Below are 17,922 nucleotides of genomic sequence, written 5' to 3' on the forward strand. Positions count from 1 at the left end.
AGTTTATTTTCAGTAAGATTGCAAAAGACAGCCGGGCGGTGGTGGCGCACGCCTTTAATCCCAGCACTCGGGAGGCAGAGGCAGGCGGATCTCTGTGAGTTCGAGGCTGGGCTGGACTGATAGCCTCCAAAACAATACAGAGAAACCCTGTCTCGAAAAAAGAAAAAAAAAAAGATTGCAAAAGACACTGAAAAGAACTAAAACATGGTCTCAATTAATGGGAAGAAAATAGAAAACATGTATCATAATAGACACAGGGTAAGAGGTAATTCTTCAGGAAAAAATGAGTGAAACTGAAGACTATTAAGAAAAATGACATAACCACTTGAACTTAAAAGGTCTCTGAAAAATGGAGAAAGGTTACAGAAGTCTTCTTGGAATAAAAAACAAACCATGACAGATCAACCTAATCTTTTGTCAATAAACATATTTTTCTGACTATAACTGTAAGAATAATACATCTCTCCTTCATTTGCTGCAGCTAAATAGAGAAGAGAGGGAGGGGTAGAGTACAGCCTAAAGGGAGTACTTAGACCTACGCAGGGAAACCACTTCAATCCTCAGAAGGCTCTCCTCCAGCTAAAATAGTGTGTGTGTGTGTGTGTGTGTGTGTGTGTCTGTCTGTCTGTCTGTCTGTCTGTCTCCTTTCTTTAATTCTTTATTTTAAAGGTAAAGAAGTATCACAATACTACACGAATGTATATCAACTGGTGAGAAGATAAAACGTGATACAGCCATTCAATGTAACATGGTTAATCAAACAGGACAAAATGCTGATGTGCTACAGCACAGATGTGCCTTGAACATACTATTTTAAGGAAATAAAAAATAAAAGTAGTATTTCATTCTGTTTTACTTAATCATCTATGTAAGTACTTCTTAAATAGCAATGTTCACACAGATCATACAGGGCTGTTAGTAAATGCAGATTCTTATCCACTGGGTTTTGAGAACAGAGCTTGGGAGTGTGTGGTGCTGCAGGCACAAGGACCACACTTGGAGCTGCCAGCCTTCAGATGAACCAAAGTGAATACCACACCTAACACCAAGTCCATATTAGAGAGGAGTAACAGAAAGCCTAAAGTCAATATATTCAGGCTGCCAAAGCTCAACCCCTCATTTTCCAAATACAACCAGATCTTACCCCGTGCTACAGTCAAGAGACTCCACTTCCCCACTGCACAATGTGTTCACAGATGAAGAGATGAGCTGGACACTGTTACAACTCTGGTACAGGGTTATTTCTTTTCCTGGAACCATTAGTGGATGCTGCAGTATTAACACACCCTCTTCAACACTCAGACAGTGACAGAGTGATGGCATTAGGAGGTAAGGCTTTACAGTGATCAGGTCATGAGGGCCCTGCCTCCTCTTACAGGGCAGTACCCTCTCTGCCTGTCATCCTTTCTGCCTTCAATAATCATGTAAAGGCCAATGCCTAAGTCAAGTGACAAAGTGTAAGGATGACTGTGAGGCTCAAATCAGGAAGTGAATTCAAAGGCAGAAACAAAAGGTCACTCTGGAACAGAAAATACTCCCTTGCCACACAACTGAACCTGTCTGTGCTTTCAACCTCTACACTGCGAGAGAATGTTTCTGTTCTTTAGAAATGTTTCCAGATATCTTGTTACAGCAACCCAAAATATACTAAAACACTGGGTTTTCAGGTCCACAATCTGCCTTTGCCAGTGTCTGAGGAGAAAGAGTCCAACACAGCTGATGATGTATCTGCAACTATTACTCTTCCCCATGTAAATCATCTGGCTGGATGAAAACTCCTGAATCTAAAGCAGCTTCAGCTCATTTTATATCAAGTCTTCTGGTCCTTTATCCACTCCATACTTAATTTTCTCATCAGTCTTTATTTCCTCCCAAAATCCCAAAAAGCATTCCTTGGCCCTGCATTGCCCCATTGGACCAACTTCCTCAAGCCGAGTTACTCAGGGGAATTAGTCCTATTACACCAAAGCATCCATTATGTCTAAAAAATCACTTCCTTACTTTGTATCAAGAATAACACTATTCAAATAGCATCCTTGCTCCTAACAAGTCATTTTCTAATGTTCTACGCTGACATTCATGACCATATTTCTAAGATCACCCACAACGTCTGGTTCACTGTAAGTTCTCAACATAAGTCCACTGGCAAAGTCCATTTAGTATGATTTTCACCACACTCCCCCCGATGACAACATATATTCCAAGCCTCTGATATCTGTCATTCTCCTTTCTCTGTACCAACCTCTAAGACATCTCCTTTATTCCTGACTGTACTCACGTCATATTTGTAGGATTGTATTTTGTCACTTGTCTCAAGCACTGACCTCTAGTTGATGACTATTATCTTCTAGGACATCCTATACTATGACACTTTGTCTAGAGACACAAATCAGTCCCTATTTAGCTTTAAAAGGATGTAGGGGAAACAGACATGATGGCAAATGCCAGTGATCCAAGGACATGGAAAGTAGATATGTAAAGATCAGGAGTACAAGGCAAGACTCAGCTACATAGTGAGTTCAAGGCCAGCCTGGGTTATGTGAGACCTGTTTCAAATTAAGATCAAAAAGAGCCAAGTCCTTTTTATGAGCATTGCAAAGATCAATCCAAATTGCCACTGCTAACATTAATGACAAAAAAGGCCCTACGCATGAAAGAAGAGCCAAAGGTTAGTGGAAGAGAAACAGAATGAGAAGCCCGGCTGAGTTGTACTAAAGAGAGCCATGTCAGAGACTTAAGGTGGACAATGCGATCTCTAATCCAAAACACATAACTGAGAACTTCATCTGCAAGATCCATTTTAGCCTCATCAAAAAGAACCTAAAATGGGCCATCAGTACCGCTCAGAGACCTAATTCCATTTCAATCTCTGCATCCCACAAGATGAAAGGGAAGAACATGGAATGTGCACTCATGTGTATACATACATACACCCACACAAATAAGTGAATAAATAGATAAATAAATAAATAAATAAATAAGTGGACAAATAAATAAAATAACAAAATGTTTTTAAAGGATATAAAGATGTAGTAAATATATCCAGAATTTTTTTTCTTTTTTTTTTCTTTTTTTTTTTTTTTTCTTTTTGGTCTTGTAGCTCAGGCTAGCATTGAACTTGCTATGTAGCCAAGAATGACTTTGAACTTCTGATCCTCCTACCTTTTCATCCTCAGTTCTGAGATTATAAGCCAGTTTTATATGGGGTTAGGGATCAAACCATGTCCCTGTACACTCTAGACAAGAACTCTATCAATTGAGCTATAAATATTTCCTCGGTCCCCAGAATTTTTAATATACTTTAAACTCAATATTCTCGCATTATTAGAGAGAAAATACTGAACCCAGCCAACTATATGCCTAAGAATCTATAGAAACAGAAAGTCTTTAACATTTTCTGATTTAAAATCTAAAGACTCAAGAACTAAATTAGTGGATTTGGGAACAGATTCAAAGGTGACAGACATTTTCTAGCATAGTCTACACACTTTATAGAGATAAAAAGATACCTATATCCAGGCTCACCAGGTTCTTTTTACAGGGCAGAAGCAAGCTCTTTCATGAGGTATAATTACAACCTCTGGAACAGAGGCTCGCAAACAGGTGATAGCCCAAATCCTGTAATTTCTATAGAGCTTTGCTGAAACACAGCTGTGCTTATTTGTTTACATATTGTCTTTCACTGTTTTTAGGGAATAAGAGCAGCAAAGAAGCTGTGATAGATCTCGATGACCCATTGTCTAAAATGTTTGTGAGCCAACCTTTTTCAGAAGTTTGTCAACTCCTCCTGCACAAAGTTCCTATGCTCCCCAAAATCGTTCATTGAGATATGACCTTTATCCTGGCCAACTGCTCTGGATGCATTTACTTCTGAAACCTTTTTTGGCTTTCTCTGGCTTGTCCCTGTGTCTGCCTTTTGTCGTGTGTATAGAGTCACCTACTCTCTCACTAGCCACTAGCACTATTAGTCTATTTTCAGTGCTCTCTGCTCACAAACTCTAATTTTGGAACTCTATTAAGATTTTTCTAATTAAATTATAAGTAATTTAATAGAAATCATATATTTTCACATAGGCTGGGAATCTCAACTTAATACACTACACTCAACTCAAGTTTAAGTAACAGCACCCAGCATCTGTGTGTCCCTTATTCTGAGATCACAGGTCTTTCTGGGTCTTCCCATGAACTCCTTGACTCAAGGTGCTTTGGTTCCTGCCTTCTCACTCCACCAAAACTGCTCCAATAGTCAATATCATAGATGTTCCATATTAAGCCAAACTAACTTCCCAGGAAGATTTTCTGCATCTGTGAGCTACAGGACTATCCTCCTTCAGATGTTGCTGGTCTTCATTCCCAGTGCCACATTCTCTGGTGTGCTCTATCTATGTGTCTCTGGTCCCATCTTTCACTCTCCTTCACTGGATGTGTAGATACAATTTGCTTCAGTGCTCCTCTGGTTCCATCCTTCTTTTATCTATCTATAAAAATCTCCATTTAGTTAAGTGCCACTGAGGTCAATCAAACATCTACCTCTAGTCAAGATCTCACACTTTAGCTCTAAATCCTAAGAAAAAACTCCCCCCTAGCTTTACAACTTTACATGTTCCTGTGCATGTCAAACTCAAAGCCAAATGAACTCTCCCTACCCTGGCCTCTGAGACTGATCGCTTTTCTAGATCCTACCATAGCAAATGATGCTGCTGTGTCCTCAATTATCTAAGTTCAAAGTATAGGTCTTATCCTAGTTTCTGTCTTCTACCTCACTACATCCAATCACCAAGTTACTTAAGTCTAAATTCAGGTCCTCTTTGAATTCCTCAATGCCACTGTGGCTTATTATCTCTCCTCAAGGCTCTCTGAACAAATTTTCCTATCAATTTCCCACTTTTTTTCCTTCCCTTTAGGTCATCCACCCTACCAACCAGAATATTTTAGTATGCAACTATGACTGTCACCTCTCCAGAAAAATCTTCTATGGCTTTCCAGTGCTTATATGTTACTATTAGAACTTTCTTATGCAGCAAGACATTTCGTGATTTGAGACCATGCCCAATTTTTAATCTACCAGCCTCGTCTCTTTTCTTGCATTTTAGTTCAAAGCATTATAATATATGTGGCTCTCCAATTCTACTATCATTTTCTCAATGGCCCTTTGTACAAAGACTTTCTGCCTGGTATGTATTACCTAAATTCAAAGACCATACCATACATGTCCTAAATTATTACTGGATATGGGATCCAATAGACCTATTGGCTTCTTAAAATAAAAAAATGAAAATCTGAACAATAGTAGTAACAGGCAGAAGTATCATAATACCACCCTTAGTGATAAGCTCTTCTGCTCTACAAATAAATCCCAATATATTTCTTTAAATTATAACGTCCCACTTACAAAAACTATACCATTGCACTATTAACTTAATTTGAAAAACAACAAAATTACTTTGCATCACAGAATGTACTTTACAGCAAGATTATATAACCAAGGGTGACCTTGAAGACCATCTGGATCATTTTCAGCTACTTCTGAATTCTGTTTTCATTAATTGGGATGAGTTTGCAGTAAGTGCTGTAGAAGCTCATCCCACAAGCACTGGCATATATTTTTCAAATGGCTACCCAGCAAGCAACATATAATGAGTATAATTAATCCAGTATGACAACCACAAATGCCATTTGGGAAATAGATCCTGCTACCTCTGATCACACACCTTTGGGAGGACTGCACCTCTTGGTCCTCTACTGGTAGGTTAAAGCCAGGTAACTCATTGGTTTCCTTCTGCCACAGGAACACATGGCAAGAAAAATACATGGCAACAGTTCCATCCAGCCTAAACTTTGAAGTAAAGGTAAGGCAAAGCAGTAATACTGGAGGATCTTCCTGGACAAGGAGCATGTATAAAATATAAACCACACTATCCCACAGTATAAACTCACCTATCACATAAACTAGTTAGCATTCAGATATTCAAAGACACCAATATTTTACATCTTCTGTGCACAAATGTTATCCGTAGCAAACTGAAGAGCTAGAAATAGAACATTTGATCCTGGTCAAAGAAGAGCTTTACAGTTTCCATTTCTAGGAATAACAGTGATTATTATCTTACACTTCTGGAGCACTTACATGCCATTTTTGCTGTATCTTGTCTACATTAACTCATTCACTGCAATGAATATGAATTTCATCAAACCACCTCCATGGAATTAAGGAGGAATGAAATTGGTTTCTAACATACAATCCTAAAATATTAATTGGGAGTTTCCCAGCACAAATAAGCTACTCTATCCTTAAATGATACAGTCTTTATTTCAGACATTTCAACCTGAATTACAGAGATCTGAAGACATGTTTAAAACAGGCAAGAACCTGAAGTATTTGAGCCCAGAGTTGGCAACACTGGGGCAGAAAAGATGACTGTTAAAAGTAGGTCTGTGTACATAAGAATCTCAGGAAAACCTGATCATGGTAGTAGATACACCTTATCCACTATAAAACTCTGGGTGGAGGCTCCCAGCCCTTCCCTCCATCATTAAGTACCTTCCAAGTCCTTTCTGGGACTGCCATACAGGCCAAGAAAGCAAACAGTTCTAAGAAGTTCTAATTCCATTGGAATTGACAACAATCCAAAACGATAGTGGTTATGTAAGAGATTGGATTAAATATAATCTACCATGATGGGTGCATATTTAAAGAAGAACTTGGAAGACAAAACTTTCAAACAATCACTTGGAGTAAATGTTGATTGTCAAAGGAAACAATTAACTGTACTAGGCCAATGTCTTGTGACCCTGAGAAGGTTTGGAACAGCCACTGAAAATCAGGGATTAAACGAACACTTTGATTTTTGTATTTGTTTAATTTAGAAGAAGAGCAGTACTCCTATCAGCACTTCCCTTATACTTTCAAACTCAAGCTGCTTCTGAGCCAATCTTTTCAAAACAAACAAACAACAACAACAACAAAAAACCATTCATCTGAGCTCTCACTGCTTAAGCATCACTACTCCTGTACAAAGTAAGCTTGTTTAGGAAGCACATAATACACATGCTGGAGAATGTCTATAACTGTTCATAGCTATCTGGAATATATACTATATATACTTTATTGCACTGTAAGCTGAGTGACCCAATATTATCTTGAGAGAGAGATCTAGACTCAACTAGATTTCCTCTCACACCAATGTAAGGTGTCAACAATACATGGGATGATTCATAATAACTAAGTGAATGGATCCCTAGCACAAGGTTTCCAGTAGGTATCAATGTATCAAGTAGACCCCAGATTGCCTTCTCATACTTTTTAGCATTCAGTTAAAAGAATACACAGGCTAAGCCCCAGTGAGTTAAAAACTTTGCTTGACATCTCTCATTCACTAGTCAAGTTCTGTTTCACACTGTTTTATCTAACTGAGCCTAATTTTAATATGATTTTGTCAGCCTCCTTTACTCTACCTTTCTCTGAGCTGATTAGTATGGCTATATCTCATCTGAGTTCCCAATCAAGCCCATGGAAAGACTTCCTTTTCAACCCATTCCTCAGAACCAAGAGACCAGAGATGAATCTTGTGCCCCCAAGCCTCTTTTTGCTATAACCTAAAAGCCCAGAATGCTGCTTTGTACCATGTTCCCTGTGTGTGACTCCCTGTGGCTCCAAGTCTGGTGATTGCCATTAAGACTCTATAGTAACTGCCACATGTCTGGAAATCTAGTGGAATCTATTAATTCCTACATGACAATTGTCTGTTTACCCTTTGAATATCTGTGTTGTGTCACTTGAAATCTGTTGCCACTGAGCCTGAATAGCATCTAGGTCTTATCACCCTTTGATCCTGCCCTGACTCGTGCACTGTAGCTCTTAGATTAGACTTTACAGTCAGCCAGATCTCTTGGTCAAGCACCTGTTAAGGCTCTGAAGCCCATTACCAACACCTGCCTCCACAACACCCAGAGAAGCTGCCATGCCTGGAACACAGCCACTAGCATTCTAAGTAATGTTTCCTAAACTAGTTTCTGATACTAACACTGGGATTCAGACATTCTAACTGATAAAGTCATCTTCATTAATCATAATGGCAACATAAGATGTTATCTAATGCTAAAAAGTACTGTTATTTGCTAAATTCATGATAATTCTATGATACCAGACAATATTCATATACAGAGCAAATAACTCCATTGATATTCCTGGATTAACATATATCAATAAGATGATAAAATCAGGAAACATAAATCTGAATCCAACTATTATGCCTTAATTATATTAATATTAATTATATTAAAATGTTTAAGCCCCATTTTTCTCACTCATAAAACTGAGCTAGAAATAACATCACATTAAAGAATGATGAGATACTACAGCAAGCATAAGAGTTGAGACTCATCAGTTAGCCAAAAAGTTTAAATAAGTTTCCTTGTCATATACTACACTGGAGTACAGTAGAAGGAAAGTAATAGAAAAAAAAATAGAAGAGCAGGGAAATGGCTCAGTGGGTAAAAGTGCTTACTGTGCAAACCTGACAACCTGAGTTTGAATCCCCAGAAGCCATATTACTAAAGTAAATAAAATTAAAAAGCTGGTCTCAGTAGTGCAAGCATCTATAATTCCATGGAGTTGCTAAGGGCAGGTGGGAGTCAACCAAGAGATTCCCTAAGTGGTGAAGAGACCCTGCCTCAACTAGGCAGAAAGGCAGAACCAGCACCTGAGGTTGTCTACTGACCTTCATATACTCCATCTCACTCACTCACACACACACACACACACACACACACACACACACACACACCTTTTTCTCTCACACACACACAAGCACACATTATACCTCTCTCTCTCTTTTTCCAAACACACCCTTTCTCTCACACCCACACCACCTACAACACACATGCACTCTCCCTCCCTCCCTCCCTCCCTCCCTCATCTCTCCTCTCTCTCTCTCCCTCTCCCTCTCTCACGCACACACACACACACACACACACACACACATCTGTTTGCTATTTTCTTGATTGTGTCTTGATTCTTCCATCTCTTTTCATCCTTTTTTGCCTTTAAAAGAAATCATTCTTCAAACTATTATACAGACTTGTCCTTCATCTTTTGTGCATGTATATGGTGTGTGTGTGTGTGTGTGTGTGTGTGTGTGTGTGTGTGTGTGTGTTCTGCACATGTGTGGGGGTGCAGCTGCTAGTGGGTACCCATGTGGAAGACAAAGGTCAGTTGTCTTCCTCTAGCCCTTTCTGCCTATTATAAAGCCCTGACTATTCTTGGAACTCACTGTGTAGGCCAGGCTGGCCTTCAACTCACAAAGATCTGCCTGCCTCTGACTCCCAAGTGCTAGGATTAGAGATGTGCACCACCACACCCAGCTCCCCACCTTACTTTTTTGAGTCAGGTTTCCTAGCTGAAGCTGCAACTTGACATTTCAGCTAGACTGACTGACTAGTCATCAAGCTCTGGTCATCTATGTCTCTGTTGCTAGCACACCATCACCACCACCCCCCATAGCATTGGGGTTACAGATGTGCACTACTGCACCTGGCCTTTTTTGTGAATGCTGAGGATCCAAACAAGCATGTTACCAGTTAATTCATCTCCCCAGCCCTAGCAAACAGAAAAAGCAGTATCTGGGGACTACATGGGTTGGCAGGGGCACTGTTTTTCCTTGGAGGGTAGTAGAACCCCCTCTTCTTCCTCATGTCTAGGAGAGTCAGTAGAGGGACTTCAGCATTTAGCCCACAGTTCAACCCACATGTTCTTCTCTGAAAGCTGATGTTTTCATAACCCTCTCCTGACAAATCATTCTCATCCTGGAATAAAACAAAATAAAAGCTCTCATCTCTCAAACCTGAATTCTAATGTAACCTTTATGCTACCTTACCCAACTGTCTCAGAGTGTTTGCTGCTTATATAATGATGTGTATTTCTTTCCATGTTGTAAACCTTACCATAATTATTTCCATCCCCCTTCCAAACAGCCCACGAGCTCCCTAAGGGCAAACCTGGGACCTATTCTGTTTATATCTCCAGGATCTAGCCCAGGGCAGGACAAATGGAAGAAGTCACTGGTTATCCAATGCAGCTCCAAGAAGAAACAGGATCAATGCTTAGGCATGGTTCCCACCACCATCACACCTTTGAATACCTGAGGGACAAGAGCATTAAACAAAATTCAAGAGAGCCTGATCCTAGCACTGGCTCTGCTCAAAACTGTTCAAACCATACACTCTCACAGTATCTTAGTTACCAGCTGGCAAAGTAAAGAAACAACCATTTGTCTCTCAAACATCCTTCAGTAGATATCTATTATATACAAACAACAAAAGTGTAAAAGAATTCTGAAATTAAAATTGTTATATAAGAGTAAATTATTTTTATTATTGCCTCACAGCTTGATACTTTTATAGCTATCTATTTTGCCAAAAAGCATGCTGTGAAATAAATTGACTATTTACTCCTATAACTAAAAGAACTGTTGTTTTTTTTCTAAAACCCTAAAGGCACTGTAGTTTGCATACCCAAGAGAGTGAACACAACAAGCATAAAGAACCAAAGACAAAGAATCCAATTAATTCACATTTGCTTATACCACTGGCTAGAGATTCCTTTGCTAACAACATGTTTTTATATTAACAAACCTGTAAGACAACTGGCCAGCATGTTTTGAGGTGTCTGTATTATACATGTCTGGGATTTCTGATGACAGTTAGGATATTCTCTTCTCTCTAGCTTGATTCTGTCACCAACAACTGTCACAGGTAGGTCACAGCAAATAGACTTCCACCTTCAAATACTTGGACTGATTTGAAAAGACCCAAAGTAATCTTCAGCAGCCTGTGAAGATGCTTGGGAGCTCCACAGACACGAAACAAGCAACAAGGATGGCCTGCAAATCTCAAATCATCTAAAAGCTCAAGAAGCACAAGTACTATCAAAACAGCCTCTCGCATGGTATTGGGAAAGACTTTGTAAAATGTGCTCTTGTTAAAAATCAGAGCTGGGCGGTGGTGGCGCACGCTTTTAATCCCAGCACTCAGGAGGCAGAGGCAAGCGGATCTCTGTGAGTTTGAGGCTGGGCTGGACCGACAGCCTCCAAAACAATACAGAGAAACCCTGTCTCATAAAAACCAAAAAAAAAAAAAAAAAATCAGAGAATAAAGCTTCACAAGAAAGAAAAGAAAAAACAAAAAACAAAACCTCTCTTCAGTGGCAGCCCTATGACCCTACACCTGCCCTTTACAGCAATTCCAAGAAGGGGAAGCTCCTTGCCAGTCAAGCCTATGACTGTCACTGTCAATCTCTATTCATCAGACGAGGACGTAAGATCTAGCCTGGGACTCAGTGGCCCAGCCATAACTGTTAATATCCACACATCTCAACTATCTTCCCACCAAACAGAACTCAGATTCAAGGACCAATACCCCCTATCCGCTTCTTTCACTTTCCCTCCTGCTCCATTGAGTAGATTTGGGAGCTTGTTACAAATGCACAATGTGGGGTACCATCTAGGTTTACTGAATAAAAATTTTTATTTAGCTAAATCTCCAGATAAATAATTTGCAGGCTAAAGATCAGCCCAGGCCTAAGGCCTGCCATTCTGACATCCATCTTTCTCAAAACCAAGAAATAACTGTTGTCAGCTTTGAAAGGCTAACTGCTGAGTGCCATTTCCTCTCCAGACTTCTGAATGCTAAATCAACTGCGGAGACTTTATAGTTCCCCCACCCAGCTGCCTATAACTTCTAAAGTTGTTCAGTCCCACAAAGGACAGTGGCTGCTTTACTTTTGACAAGATACCTATCCTGCCTTCCAGGCAAAAGAGGCAGCCTCCAAAGCTACGGGGACTCCAGAGTCTTCTGGTCCTTGTAAGTCAGAGGGTTTTCTATGTTGCTAATTCAATGAATGAAGCTAGCACCCAGCACTCAGGGTTCAGGGACTTTTATTCTTTTAACTTGCAAGGTGCCACAGCTCATTCAATCCCTGGAATATTTCCCTCCACAATATGGACTGATGAAGATTCAGGAGGAGTACCTCAGACCATGAAGAGCCTACTGTGGTTTCAGTTTTGTTGCTGTCTTGTCTTTAAACAGAGCTGCCCCACAGTGAAAGAACCCAAAGCATATTCAGCTTATACTAGGTAGGCCCTTGCATCAAGCATCTCTGGTTCTGTCCTCTTTGTGCTCAGCTGCTCCTTATATCCCTGAGGACAAACTCTACTGATACTCTCATCTTTCTTGTTGACTTTTTCTACTAAGCTTCATCCTGCTAGCCACCCACGAGAGATGGTAGAAGCAAACAAGGTCCATCCAAAAGCACATGTCTATAATCCTAGGACTCCAAAGGTTGAGGTAGGAGGATAACAACTTTGAAGTCAAGCTGGACTACGCAAAAAGATTCTCTCAAAACCCATACACATCAAAAGCACACCCTCTTCTGTGAACAGGTCACATAGACCACAAGAGTCTGGATTCGATAACTCCATTACACTGTTCATCTGCTCCCTACATCCTCAGATTGCATCAGTCTCTTATCTACACCAGGTATAAACTGGCCATCATAGTTTTGTCCCCATCCAACAGAGATGTGGGCCTCTCTACATTGTCCTCACCTAACTTCTAGATGGCAGCTCACAAAGAACTTAATATTCAGAGTTCTCCCCTTTAGCTGTAACTCTAGATAATATACCCACCAATGCTGCTGTAAACACTATGTATATGCTGATGACTCCCAAAAATACATGTCTAGTTTTTACTTCTTCATGGAACTCCAAACTCATTTATGCAGATATCTTTATTTTCAGTATTTTTTACAATGTTATTGAGAAAAAGCTAACACATAATAAACTGCACCTACTAAAAGTACAATGAGTCTTGAAATATGCATGCAATAGCAACAATCCCACAAACACTAATAAACATATACAACTCTCCTACTCCCACCCTAAGCAACCACTGGTCTACCTTTTGTGACTATTAATTATTTTGTATTTCTAGATTTTTATAAAATCAAACCACAGGGTATTCTTTTTGCCTACTTTCTTTCACTCATCATAATCATTATGAGATATATTTATCTTATGGTACATATCAGTTATTTTCTTTTTTCACTGCTGAATTTTGTTCAGTTCAATGGACATACCAAAATAGGTTTACTCAGTCAGATACTGAACATTTTCATAAAATAATTAATGGGACAATAATTTCATTTCACTAAGGTAAACAACCAAGAATGGAATGGATGGATCATATGTTAGTCATGTGTTGAACTTTTTAAGAAACCACCAATCTCCTTTCCAAAATGATTGTCCATTTTTCCCCCATCAACAGTAGTAATTACATAATACCCACACCATCACATGGTCAATCTTTTTAACTTTAGCTATTGTACTGGATCTGTAGTATTTTGTGATTTTATTTTGTATTTCCTTAATAACTAATGTTAAATATCTTTTCCATATTTGCCATATCTCTAATAAAGCTGTTCAAATTTTAATGCATTACATTGGGCTATTACTGAATTAATTTCTTTATATATAAATAAAAACTCATAGTCAAATGATGTGTTTTAGAATCGTTCCCCTTATCTGTGGCCTATTTTCTTATTTTTAAAGCAGTGGCTATTGAAGAGCAAAGTATATGATTTTGATGAAATCAAATTTATTGACTTTTTTCTTATACATTTCAATTTCTTTTATTATACTTAAGAAATATTTCTGACATCTAAAATCTGGAGATCTAAAACTTTTGGCTCAGTTTCCTTCTAGAGAATTGGTATTTTTACTCAAACATTGGGATCTGATTCACTTCAAGCTACTGTTTCCTTCTATTTTTCTGGTCTCTATTTTGTCTATGGTTCAGACTGAACTTAGAGTCAACCACAGGTACACGCCACAGGTACATACCTTACAGTTGAGCTCTTTCCTTAGCCCTTGGTGTTTTCATTGTCACCCTGTGACAGGCTGGCCTTGAACTCACAATGTAGTTCAGTCAGGCCTCCTACCTGAAATACTCCTTCCTCAGCTTCCCAAAGTACTTCTCTGCCTGTTCTAATTCCTGTATATATTAAAGGGCAAAGTTAATTTATTTTTATATGTCTATAAAACTAGCACAGAACATTTGTTGGAAAAAGTTCCTTTTCTCACTGAATTACCTTAGTAATTCATAGAGAAACAGCACCTTAATGCTAACAGTACAACTACCTTGGGTACAGGAGCTTTAACAAATGTCTTAAAACCAGATGGTGCTGTTTCCTCCAATTTTGTTCTTTGTTTGGCTCCTCCACACAAGTCTGAAAAACTGCTGATATTGAGGGAGCTGTGCCCTGAGCCAGTTTGATCTTGATCTATTTGAGTAGAACTGGAACCTTAGCGATACTGACTCTTTTACTTCATAAACATGGTATTTCTTACCATTTATTGAGTTCTTAACTTCTTTCACTACTGTTTTATAGTTTTAGTGCACACTGCTTATATTTTTGGTCACATTTCTCCCTAATTATGTCATATTTTTATCCTATTATAAATAGCATTTTCAGAAATTTTTTAATTTCCTGTTTTTCATTGCCAGTATGTAGAAATACAAATGATTTTATAAAATCTTCTGTCCTCCAACCTTAATAACATTTTTTCTAGTACCTTTTTCAATAGACTCATTAGCACTTTCTACATAGAAAAATCACATAGTGAGACAATAAAACATTTTATTTCCTAGTTCTTTTTTGTGCTGGTTTTAATCTCCGAAACAATGGGGAAGGCATGCTTGGTGGCAGATGCCTACATCCCAGTACTCACTATTCTAGTACTGGAGACTGGGACAGGAGGGTCCTGAGTTCAGTGCTAGTCTAGGTTACACAGTGAGACTCTGTCCTGACATACTAGAAAGAAGAACAATGGGAACATTCCTGTTTCTTCCTTGATTTTGAGGGCAGTTTTTCACCACTAAGAATGACACTGTTCTAACATCTTCTACATGTTCTCTGTGTTCTCAGGTTATGAAATGACCACTATTCCTGGTTCACTGCAAATTTTTATCACAAACAGTTGTGGAATTTTATCAAATGTGTTTTCTATGTCTACTGACTGATACTTGATTGAAATATGGTATCAAATTTAGTTTTAAATGATGAGCTACAGTAATTTCTTTTTAACATTAAATCAACTTTGCATTTCTAGGATAAGCCACATACTCATGTTCTATTCTTACGTACATGCTCCTAGGGTCTCTTTGCTAACATTTTGTTAGATGCTTGCTCACCTGTGTTTATAATAGGTATTCATCTGTAGATCTCTTATGTGGTTTCCCACTCTGGTATTTCACAATGGTGGCCTCATAGAATTAAGGTAAAGGAGTCACTCCTTGGGTAAGACAAGGACTATTTCTTCTTTAAATGTTTAGTAGGGTTTACCAGTAAGTGGGACCATCTAGGGTGCTGAAGCACTTTTCAATAATGCATCCAAAAAGAAAAACATTAATAAGATCAGGCAAAACTAGTAACTTCTACAGCAAAACATGCTCTTCCTCATTCCAGCTAACGACATCATACTCATTTGCTTAAACACAAAATTTAACATGTGTCTGTGGCTCCCCTCTTTTCCTTGTCTTGTTCCTCAAACCCGCCTTCAATTCCTGTCTGTTCTACCTTCACATGTCAACTTCTCTCCACACTGGCTCTCTGTAACACACGACTTATCCCCACTAAAGCCCAATGTTCAAACAATAGTCAGAACGATTTCTGGCTCAATGTTTTCCAATTTTACATAGTAACTGTAAAAGAAAAGCAGAAGTTTTGTTAGTGAACCTAAATTATATGACTGCAGGGATGCTACCTAGCTCATCAAACTCTTTCCCGCTCAACTAGCTCCAGCAGCACAAAATTTACAAAACCAGACCTCTATATCTAGGCCTGTTGGCACATGCCTTTAATTCCATGTATTGCTGTGTGTTTCAGTACAGGCAGCAGAAACCTAGAAAGAATACCATCATTTCCATGGATTTGTTGTCCCATCTCTCACAGCAGAGGGTATAGGAAAGTTAAGGAGTGATTCCAAGCTTGATAAGACCCTATATACACATTTTTCTTATCCAAAAGAATGTTAGAAATCCATGCAAGGATCTGACAAGGTAGCTGGACGGGAGAGGTAACAAGATGCTTCAAATCCCATTCAGTAGCATGTTTCAAAAGCAACACTTTTACTTTGGGGCCCTAGGGAGACCTATAACCCACCACACAAACACACACACACACACACACACACACACACCTATAAGTGTATCATGGGATGCACAATACCTATTAAGAAAATAATTAGAAAAGGAAATTTAAACTCACCTTCCACTGGTCTTCAGGAAGCAGTTTTACAACCACAAGGTCCCCATTTAAGGCTCTATTACGAGCAACAACTCCATCAATAAAAATGTCCCGATCACCATCCTAAGTTGGAAGGAGAAATAAAGGAGCAGTCAACTTACCAAGGTCTGGAGCCAAAATTTATTTCCTTTAAAGTGTTTAGACTCTAAATCTGTCTACTAATCAACAATAACTCTACTCCATAGCTTCAAACAAAGCTAAAGAGAACTAAATCTCTTCTGATAAAAAGAAATGCCAATACAAAACTAAGAACAGACTAGCAGAGTGCTAAAAACAAAAATCATCAAATACTTCAAGAAATCCACTAAAGGTAGACAAAAATAAAGAAAAGCACATAAAGAAAAAAACCTAAGACTGTTGATTCTGATTACTAAAATAAGAAAGATGATGTTATTCTTTTTAGCTTTGGATTGGAAAAAGAAAACCTTCAAAGAAAGCAGAGAAGGAAGGAACAAGAGCTTGAGGTTAACTTAACAGATACATATATAAACACTTATGTGTAATTTTAAGAAAGCATAAAAATAACATGATTCCATAAGGCCATTCAAACCCCAGTGCCAGGCACAGGAAACCTCCTTTCAAGTTGGTCAGGGGGGGTCCAAAACACTCTTAAAAGAACATATGCTATTTCTGTTTCTCTAAGTTGCCTCCCAGAAACTGAAGCTCAATCCCTATTGCTGAAGACACCATATAGTTTGTTACAGGACTGGGAGGAATGGAGCTAGGGGTGTGGCCTGGAAGCCTCCTTCATGAGAACTAGCTTTCATAGTACTAGGAGGTGCTAGGGATAAACTGATACTGTAGCCCCTGTAACCATGTGCCAATGAACCCCAACATTGACCAGAACTGCAAGATAACACCAAAGGTGTGAAAGTGACACTTATATTTTAGGGGTAACCAACAGCCATCTAATTAAAGCCCACTCAATAGAAAGGAATTTATTCCTGATACTGTAAATCTAGCCAACTACTGATAGCTGGTGAGGCCATGGACCCTAGAAGAGAGCCTACTACTACTATATTCCTAAACCAGTATATTTTCTAACTGGAATCTAAATATTTATCCTTCTATCCACATAGAAGTATAGTTCTCTCTCTCACCTCTCATCACAGAAGCTTCTTTTTACAGCAGAGACCATGACAGAAATTCACAATTGGTCAAAAGGCATGTCCAGCCTCAAAAGATACATCTATGGCACAAGCGCCACACCTAAGGCTCAAGGAACATGGTAGAAGAGGGAACAGAAAGACTGTAAAAGCCAAAGGACCAGGATGTCTGCTACAAGATAACATCTCTTCTATATATGATAAGGAAGCTGCACAGTAAAATCTCAACAATGTGTTACATAAACAAAACCTGCACAAGGATGAGACCAATAGACATGGATGAGGGAAATCTCATAAGACCCCACCCCTAAATGATGAACCAAAGGCAATTAATGACTTCTGAGAGAGGAAGAATCAGTCTTCCCCTACGATGGAACTCCTAATAGATTACCCAACACACTAAACACATACACATATAAGCAACACCAAATTAACTCATTAGGTTGTATTTATATA

General features: G+C 38.9%; 1 protein-coding gene across 3 annotated transcripts in view; it reads right to left on the bottom strand.

Moving 5' to 3' along the window:
- Dis3l2 (DIS3 like 3'-5' exoribonuclease 2) overlaps window positions 1-17,922 on the bottom strand; it is a 330,069-nt gene that overhangs the window by 265,338 nt on the left and 46,809 nt on the right. For all 3 annotated transcript variants that reach the window (XM_040753119.1, XM_040753118.1, XM_040753120.1), the window contains exon 5: window positions 16,322-16,423. In XM_040753119.1, coding sequence (XP_040609053.1) covers window positions 16,322-16,423 — 102 coding nt within the window. The remainder of the gene's footprint in view (window positions 1-16,321; window positions 16,424-17,922) is intronic.

This window comes from Mesocricetus auratus, unplaced genomic scaffold, assembly GCF_017639785.1.
Source record: "Mesocricetus auratus isolate SY011 unplaced genomic scaffold, BCM_Maur_2.0 Super-Scaffold_100010, whole genome shotgun sequence".
In the NCBI taxonomy this organism is placed as follows: Eukaryota; Metazoa; Chordata; class Mammalia; order Rodentia; family Cricetidae; genus Mesocricetus; species Mesocricetus auratus.